Source organism: Harpia harpyja, chromosome 8, assembly GCF_026419915.1.
Source record: "Harpia harpyja isolate bHarHar1 chromosome 8, bHarHar1 primary haplotype, whole genome shotgun sequence".
NCBI classification, from domain to species: Eukaryota; Metazoa; Chordata; class Aves; order Accipitriformes; family Accipitridae; genus Harpia; species Harpia harpyja.
The window spans coordinates 3,309,844-3,318,694 of record NC_068947.1 but is presented as its reverse complement, the minus strand read 5'-3'; the positions used below and the strand labels follow the sequence as shown (position 1 = coordinate 3,318,694).

Below are 8,851 nucleotides of genomic sequence, written 5' to 3'. Positions count from 1 at the left end.
TCCCCCGCCAAAACCCCGCGCAGCGCTGCGCTGGGCGGGCGGGTGGGGGGAAAACCCGGCGCGGATTCCCCCGGCGGGGCCCACCCCGCTCCGCTCGGTCACCGCCCGGCGGTTAAGAACGGGCCGTCGGGGAGGGAGGGGGAACCGGGGCGAGGAGCGGGGGGGTCCGCCGCTCATCCCGGCCGCCCCCCGGGGGGGGGGGCGTGTGTGTGGGGGGGGGGGTGCAGGGCGATTCGATCGGGGGGTCGGAGGGAGGTGGCAGCGCGGCGTCTGTGGGCGAGCTCCGCTCCGTACTTCCCCCGTCCCGTCCCGTCCCCGGAGCCGCGTTTTCGCGGTCGCCGTCTGTCGGCGGCCGCCCGGCCTCCGGCGAGAACCAATCAGGGGGCGGCTGGCCGCACGTGGAGCCGAGGGGACTCAAGAGCGCCGCGGCCGCCGCTCACTCCCCCCGTGACGGGCGTCCCGGCGGCACAGGGCAGCGCCGCGGGGGCGTCCACCGCCGCCACCGCCATGAGCGGCCCCTACCCGGAGGAGAGCTGCCCCGAGCGCCCCGAGTGTAAAAGTAAATCGCCAACTTTGCTGTCTTCCTACTGCATCGACAGCATCCTGGGACGCCGGAGCCCCTGCAAGGTGCGGTTGCTCGGAGCCGCTCCCGGTTTGCCCCCCGTCGCCTCCCGCCCCGACGCCGACAAGACCGCGCAAGGTAAGCCCCGGCGGTCCCGGACCGCTCCTTCTCCCCGCCGTCGAGGCGGGGAAGGGCCGGCTGCGACCCCCCCCCCCCCCCCCACCATGTCCCCGTGTCCCCGGGCAGCCCGCGGCTCGGCCCCGGCCCCGCTGCCCGCCCGCCCTGGAGCCGCGGCCGCCGTGATCCCGTTACCCCGCTCGTTAGCGGCTGCCGTGTTGCCAGGGAGCGCGGCCAAGAGCCGTGCCCGAAATTCAGCCCGGTTAATTCCGTGCGGGTCGGGTACCGCCGCTTTAGGTTGCTCCTGCTTTCGATATACGTGTGAATTTTTTTTTTTTTTTTCCTAAGCTAAAATAAATCGCGGCGAGCCGTGTAGAGAAAGGCTCTCCCGTTCGCCTTAAATCTCTAACGGATCTCGGGCAGCGAGCTGGGTGCCGCGCCTGGCAGCGGGCAGGGCGGCAATAACGGGGCACCGGCAGCCGCCGCCCCCGGCCCCAAGTCGGGAGCAGCCCCACCGGGACCGCGGGCAGCCCCCCCCCCCCCCCCCCCCGGACCGCCTCCCCCCCGTTTTCCCCCGTCGTCCGCAGCCGGCCGGGGTTCTTTCCTCCAAAACCAAAAGGAAACTTGGGAGGGGAGGGGAGAGAGACGAGAGGATGGGGTGGCAACAACAAAAACAAACAAAAAAAAACCCAAACGAACAAAAAAAAGCGGAGCAGCCCCGGGCAGGGGCAGCGGGGCCGTTCCTCGGTGGTCGCTGCCGGGGAGGTGTCGGCGCAGGCCCGGGGGCTGCCCGAGCCCCCCCCGGCCCCTGTCCCGCCGCTGAACGGGACGCCGGACCGGGCTCGGCCACCGGGAGGAATTTTTTCCCAGGCCGGGAGCCTCGGCGCGGGCAGGGACCGGGATGAGGGTAACGGGGCCGGGGGGGGGGGTTATCTCGGTGCGGGGTGGAAAACGGTGCCCGAAGGGGGGCTGCGGGGTTGGGGGCTTGCCCTGGGGTCTTCGCGCTGATCCCACTGACCGTGTCTCTCTTTCTCTCTCTTCCCCCCCCCCCATCCCCTCTCTTCCCTCCGCACCCGTCTCCCCCCACGCCTGCCCGCCCCGTCCGACTGCTGCGGCCGCCTAATCCCCCCCCCCGTCCCGCCGCAGGGTCCCCCAAGGGCAGCCCTCCCTTCGAGCCGGCCGAACTACACCTTCCCCCCAAACTGCGCCGGCTCTACGGCCCGGGCGGGGGCCGGCTGCTGCCGCCGGGAACGGCGGGGCCGCGGGGGGACCGTCCGGAGGGGCGGCCGGAGGGGGGCACCGGCCCCGTGCCCGCCACCGCCCCGTGGGACACGCTGAAGATCAGCCAGGCCCCCCAGGTCAGCATCAGCCGCAGCAAAAGCTACCGCGAAAACGCTCCCTTCGTGGCACCGCAGCCCACCCGGGACGAGCTGGGCAGCCCCGCCGCTCACGTCGAGGAACGGCCGGGCCCCGCCGCGCCGGCCGCCGAGGAGGAGGAGGAGGAGGAAGAGGAGGACGAAGAGATGCTAGAGGAGGAGGACGAGGAGGAAGAGGAGCTGGAGGACGACGAGGAGGAGGAGGAGCTGCTGGGCGAGGACGGCGGGGGGCTGCTGAAGGAGGCCCGCCGGGGCCCCGCCGCGGCCCCCGGGGCGGAGGGAGGGGATCTGTCCCCCAAGGAGGAGCTGCTGCTGCACCCCGAGGACGGGGAGGGCAAGGACGGCGAGGAGAGCGTCTGCCTCTCGGCCGGCAGCGATTCCGAGGAGGGGCTGCTCAAGAGGAAGCAACGCCGTTACCGCACCACCTTCACCAGCTACCAGCTGGAGGAGCTGGAGAGGGCCTTCCAGAAAACCCACTACCCCGACGTCTTCACCAGGTACCGGCACCGGGACACCGGCCGAACGCCGAGCGGGACAACCCCGGGGGAGATGGGACGGGACGGGGCCTCCAAAACGCATCCCCCCCCCTCAAATCACCCCGGGGGGAATCCTGCCGCGGGCTGGCAGGGGACGGGGAGCGGGTCCGGGAGCTGGGGAGGGGGGGGGAAGGCTATTTTTACCCGCTGCCCTCCTCCCCCTCCCTCGCCGCGGCCGCCGCCGGGATCGGTTACGTTCTCCCCGCGGGGCTGGAGCCCGGCCCGGCCCGGGGAAGCCCCGGCAGGGACAGAGATGAAAGCACCGCTGCCTAAAAATACCGGCCCGGCACGTCGGGGCCCCTCGCTGCCCGGAGCCGCCCCCCCCCCCCCCCCCCGAGGGGCCCGGCCCGGCCCGGCTCTGCCCGGCTCTGCCCGTCTTTTCGGGAGCGTTTTCCCGTTGAAAACGGGAGCCCCCGGGGTCACCGGGCTCCTCCGCGGGAAGCGCAGGCAGGGAGAGAGGCAGAACCGCCTGCCCGAAAATAACACACCACACCACCCCCCCCCCAGCCTTTAGCCCAGAGGAGGACCGAGCCCCCAAAACGGCACTTTTCGATCGAGGAGACCCTCCCGGTTTCTCGTTCGTTTTGCCGCGGGGGGGGGGGTGTCCCCCCACCCTCGGTGCCGGCTGTCACCCGTGGGGCTCCCCTCGGGAGCATATCACCCCTTTTTTGCGGGTTTTTTTTTTGTTGTTTGGTTTTCTGGTTTTGTTGGTGTTTTTACGGCTTTGGCCTTTCCTCCGGGGCTTTTCATGCCCGGTGGCGGGGCGGGGGGGGGGTTGCGGCGGGGGTCCCGGTTACGCTGGGAGCGCTCCTCTTTTGGGTTACAGAGCCGATGAGCGTTTTTCTAACCCCTTAACGATTTCCGATTTGCCTTAATTGTGGCACGGCAAACCGCAGCGTGTGGCGGCTCGGCTGCCGGCCCCCTGCGCCCCGGTTGCGGCGGGGACCGGCTGAATTTGAGGAGGGGGGGGTGGGTGCCAAAACTCGGGGGGGGGGGGAGCCCCGACGGGCGCCCAGCTCGACGTCCCGGAGCCCGCCCGCCGCCCGGCCCTGCTTCCTCCTCCTCCTCGTTGGGCACCGGGATTTCGGTGCGCAGAGCCGCGGGCTAGGGGGGGTCCGGGGGGGGGGACACGACACACACCGGTTCGGGGTGCCCCGGGCTGACGGCGGCGTGTGTGTCTCCCCCAGGGAGGAGCTGGCCATGAGGCTCGATCTGACCGAAGCCCGAGTGCAGGTGAGTGGCGGCGGGGCCGGGGCGTCCCCTCGACGGCACCCGGGGGGGGGGGGATCGGGGATTTGGGGGGTGTCCCCGGCCCCGGTAGGGATGAAAACGCGGGGGGGGTGGAGGGTAGGGGGGGGGGGGCACGGGGCTTCGGTCGTTACCGAGACCCGCTCGGCCGCAAGCCGGGTATTTGGCTGCCATCGAATCTCCAATCGGGCTTCATAAAAGCCCACTTAGCGCTTAGAACAAACAGGGCCATTTGAAGGCAAAATGTTGTTTGATTTCCTCTCCGCCAGCACAAGGAGCTGGCTAATGCTATTTGATTTCCCATTTTTGATAGCAATAAGCCTGCATTGATCTAATAGCGAGTGAGTGCAATGCTATTAAAGGTGTTTGCCGCCCCATACCAGAGTGCATTTCCCAAGCCGGGTCTCATAACCAAAGAGACGATAAACATTGGGATGCCCTGATTGCCAACAGAAAACAGATGTCTCTGGGTCTGAAGCCGAGCAAATCACTTTACAGTTAAAATCGGGCACTGATAAAGCATAATAAATTCCATATGGCTCATTTAATACACAACAGCTTCTTGCATTAGAGGGGCTAATGATGAGATTTGTCCCCTCCTTTCTGTTGACACATTTCTCCATTGTCAAACAGAGATGTGACAGCAAATCAGTATTTTCAGCTCAGGGGAACAAGTCGTGGGAAAGTTAAATAACTTTAAAAAAAAGAAAGACACCCCCTTTCTCTCTCCTCTATTCACGGGAGAAGATGTAATTAAGGGAATATGAATTATGAGAGTCCCTTCGTTTACCTTTGGGTGTACTCAGACTTATTAATTCAATAAGGGGGAATTGCGAGCGAGGACAGCTTGCTAATTGAGTTTTAGCTGGGAGAGACGCTCCCCCCCCCCCCCCACGCCACCCCATGCCGGGCTGTTGGCTTCCCCGCGAACGCGATGCCTTGCCTTTTCCTGCGTGGGTACCTCGAGGGGCACGCGTGGGGATCGAGTCTCGCTCTACGGCTACGTGGAGAGACCTGCAGCACTGCTGCCTTCCTCGCTTCCCGGGGAGAAGGCATCTCATGCTGAGCTCACAATGCCGAGCCTAAGAAGGGGAAAAAAAAAAAAAATCAAAAACCAAAACCCCAAAACCTCAGCCCACCCCAGCCCGAAAAAATTGTGAAATGCCTGTCTCTCAAAGTCTCTCTCCTTAGGTGCGTGTGGTGCCTCGCACTTGGTTATTAAGCGAGTATTTTCTTTCCCTTTGAAATGCGGTATTTTATTTTTCTCCCTCTCTCCTGCTTTAAGCCCCCGTTAGTTCACGATTTTTGCTTTGCGGGAGGGGGAGGAGAGGCAGGGGACGGCAGTGCCGCGGCCTCCTAACTAACTTTCCTAAAACAGATCCTAAAAGGGACGCCTGGAAACGTGTGTTTGCTGCTTTGGTTGCCTCGCAAATTATTTCTTCGTTTCAGACGTTAGTGAAATCACGATTTTTTTCTTTCTTTTTTTTTTTTTTCCCCCCCGGTCGCTCTAAATCTGGAAGGGGAGGAAAAAAAGAAAAAAAAAATCCATCATCCGCGAACGATATTATTTGTAAAATAAAATTTAAAAAAAGAAAACAAAAAACCCCTAAAAAACAACAAGAAGGAGCCGCGCAGCTCGCGCTGTGGGCGCGGAACAAAAAACCGCGGAAGCCCCACGGGGGAACCGCTGTCCCCGCGGAGCAGACGGGGCGGGGGGGTCGGTGTGTGTGTGTGTGTGTGTTAAACTGCTGTGACCCCCCCCCGGGAGCCAGGGACCCGGAGGGGGGAGAGGGGGGCGACACGGACCCCACGCAAAGCCCCGTGCGGACCCGCGGGGCGGTTGGACCCCGCTGCTGCCACGCGTGGCCCCTTTCTCTCGCCCTGCCTCCCCCCCCGCCCCCTTCTTCCCCTTCGCCTCCCCCGGCCCGGGCTGCGGGGTCAGCCTCATTAAATCCTTTTTTTTTTTTTTTTTTTGTTTTTCTTCTTTTTCTTTTGCCTTCCAGGTATGGTTCCAGAACCGTAGGGCTAAGTGGCGGAAGAGGGAAAAGGCTGGGGCTCAGACACACCCCCCAGGTTTGCCTTTCCCTGGTCCCCTGTCAGCAACTCACCCCCTCAGTCCATACCTTGATGCTAGTCCTTTCCCTCCTCACCACCCAGCTCTAGACTCCGCCTGGACCACCGCCGCCGCCGCCGCCGCCGCCGCGGCCGCCGCCTTCCCCAGCCTCCCGCCGCCCCCCCCCGGCTCCGCGGCTCTGCCCCCCGGCGGGACCCCCCTCGGCCTCGGCACCTTCCTGGGGGCGGCCGTGTTCCGCCATCCCGCCTTCATCAGCCCCGCTTTCGGCAGGTAACCCGGCCGCCTCAGGGACGGGACGCTGAGGGGGGAGGGGGTGAGGAGGAGGGGAGCGGGCCGCCGCCCCACGCGAGACCCGCCCGGCCCCGCCGCTCGAAGTTTGGCGCCTTGGAAAAGGGCCGCCGGCGATTGGGCCGCCGCGCGGGTCACGTGCGCGCGTCCCGGGCTTCTCATTGGCCGAGGGCGGATCTCCTCACGTCTCTGTGTAACCCACCCCCCCCCCCCCCCCCCAACCCTCCGCCACCCTGTGGGGACGGACGGTCGGTCCGCGGGTCAGCGCGGCCGTGGGGCACCGGCCGGTCTCTGTGAGGAGACCCGGGTCTCCCCGCGGGGCTGCGGGGACCGCGCAAGACGGAGGAGGGTGGTAGAAATCGGTGCTCTCCCCCCCCACGCAGAAACAAAACGGGGGTGGGTTGCCCTCCACACACACACACACACACACACACCCCCCCCCGGCTTTGCTCGACGGGGCGGGCGGTCGCCGGTATTGGGGACGAGCTGAAAAGCCGTGACAGCCCCGTGGGGGTCCGCCACGGGCAGGTGTCCGCGGACAGAGCGGGGGGAACCCCCGAGCTTGGCGAGGCCGCCCCGTCTGGGCGGGGGGAGAGGCCGCCGTTAACGGACGGGGCGAGCGCAGCCTTCGGGGGGGGGGGGGGGTCCGTTATTTATTTTTTTTTAGCGCTAGCTGTGGAGAAAGCCCCCCCCCCCCCCGCGCCACCCCGACGGCGGCAAGTCGGGGAGAACCAGCCTCGGCGGGTTGGTTTGGGGTTTCTTTTATTTTTTCCCCCCTAAAAAAATCTTTTCCCCTCCGGCGTCGGGTTGGTTTTTAATTTTCCAGCGTGTTTTCGTGTGTGTGTGTATGTGCCCCCCCCCCCCCCCCCGCGGCTGTGGGGGCAGGAGGCGACGGTCACCTCCGCCCCCCCCCCCCCCCCGGGCTCAGCGCTTGACGGCGTTTTGTTTTTTTGTCTTTTTTTCCTTTTTTTTTTTTTTTTTTTTTTTCCTTTCCCCCGTCCCTCCCCAGGCTCTTTTCCACCATGGCCCCCCTGGGCAGCGCATCCAGCGCCGCTGCCCTGCTGCGACAACCGGCCCCGGCCGCCGAGGGGGCGGTGGGCTCGGCGGGGCTGGGGGACCCGGCCAGCGCTGCCGCCGACCGGCGGGCCTCCAGCATCGCCGCCCTGAGGCTGAAGGCCAAGGAACACGCCGCCCAGCTCACCCAGCTCAACATCCTCCCCGGGAACAGCACGGGGAAAGAGGTGTGCTAAAAGAGGCGGGTGTCGGCCTCGGGGGGGGCGGGAGGGGGGGGGGGGGGCGTTGGGTTGGGTCGTCTTTCTTTTTTTTCCTTTCTTTTTTGGGGGGTTTGGGGGTTTTTTTTGGTTTGGTTTTTTTTTTTGTAGGGGAGGGGGGAGGAAAGAGGAGAGTAGCGACACGAATAAATAAAGGTCACCTCAGACGGCACGAATCAAGACCAAACGGGGCGGGGGCGGGGGGGGAGAGCGGGGAGTAATAATAATAATAATAACAATAATAATTAAAAAAAAAAAAAAAGGAGGACCAGCAACTGAGACTGGGGTAGGTTCTGGAGTTAGGGACGCGGAGGCAGCGAGCGCTTTTCGCATCACGAGTGAAGCGACACTCGCGAGCTCCTCCATAAGTAACTCCTTGGCCGGTACGTTTCTTTAAATGTACGACGTGTTCATTTCCTCGCTGAGCGTTAAGGGGTTGGGGGGGAGAAAAAAAGAAAAACAAAAAAAAAAGCCCTAATAAAAGTTATTATATATTAGCGTTACGTACACTAAATATTTTTCCTTCTGTTTATCTGGCAAGAAAATTAAAAAAAAAAAAAAGGAAACAAATAGAATTGTAATTAAGAAAGAAAAAAAGAAAGAAAGAAAGAAAAGCAAAGGGAGGGGGGCACAGCTACCCACATCTTCTTAAAATAACATCCTAGGATGTTAAGTTGGTCTGTCAGGAGCACTGGAGAACTATTTCACACGTCGATGCAGCGAGCTGCATACGCTAACCAAGGATGCCGCCAGTGCAGACCGAAAGTAAATTTGATGCTGTAAGATAACCAGTGCACTTAAGGGAAAGGGTATATCTTTTTCTTGTTATATTCTTTATCACTACACCAACCAAGGTTTTTATATCAAACCAAAGGGAAATACACTGCTAGAATATGGACTGTTTAAGTCACTAAACTGTGATTATTGATTCTGTACATACCATTGTTATAAAAAAGAACAGAGCTTTGTATATTTGAAATGTTATAAAACAATTGCACTCAGTGTAGTGTTGTAAAAGTTTGTCATTCTGTAGATTCTTACTGTGTTGTAGATATAATAGGGTTCCTAGACAAATATTTATGTACAAACCCTTTATTTAACTTATTAACTGTAGAGGTTTCTGAAACCCTCAAGAGGCGATGGTACAGTACTTTTTCGTGTAATGTCGTTATTGTTAACACTTTTCCTTGCTATCCGGTGGAGAAGTGCCACGTTCAGAAAATAAACAAAAATATATGTTTAACAAAAAAAAAAAAAGGAACAAAAGACGAAAAAAAAAAAACAACCAAAGCGGGAAGGGGGGGGAGCTGCGGGACCGGGGCCGCCCGGGGTTGCCGAACCCCGCCGGGGGCTGCGCACCGCCTCCCCCCGCCGCCGGG

The 8,851-nt window shown here is 62.1% G+C and overlaps 1 protein-coding gene across 2 annotated transcripts; it reads left to right on the top strand.

Moving 5' to 3' along the window:
- Positions 1 to 449: 449 nt before the first annotated feature.
- Positions 450 to 7,465, top strand: ARX (aristaless related homeobox). 2 transcript variants are annotated; one of them, XM_052794449.1, is made up of 6 exons: positions 450 to 700; positions 1,826 to 2,552; positions 3,779 to 3,824; positions 5,843 to 5,912; positions 5,997 to 6,183; positions 7,211 to 7,465. In XM_052794449.1, the coding sequence occupies exons 1-6, from the start codon at positions 508 to 510 to the stop codon at positions 7,449 to 7,451; spliced, it is 1,464 nt and encodes a 487-aa protein (XP_052650409.1). In that variant the 5' UTR covers positions 450 to 507; the 3' UTR covers positions 7,452 to 7,465. The 2 variants fall into 2 exon arrangements, with proteins under 2 accessions (XP_052650409.1, XP_052650408.1); XM_052794448.1 differs by having other exon boundaries at positions 5,843 to 6,183.
- The last annotated feature ends 1,386 nt before the right edge of the window (positions 7,466 to 8,851 follow it).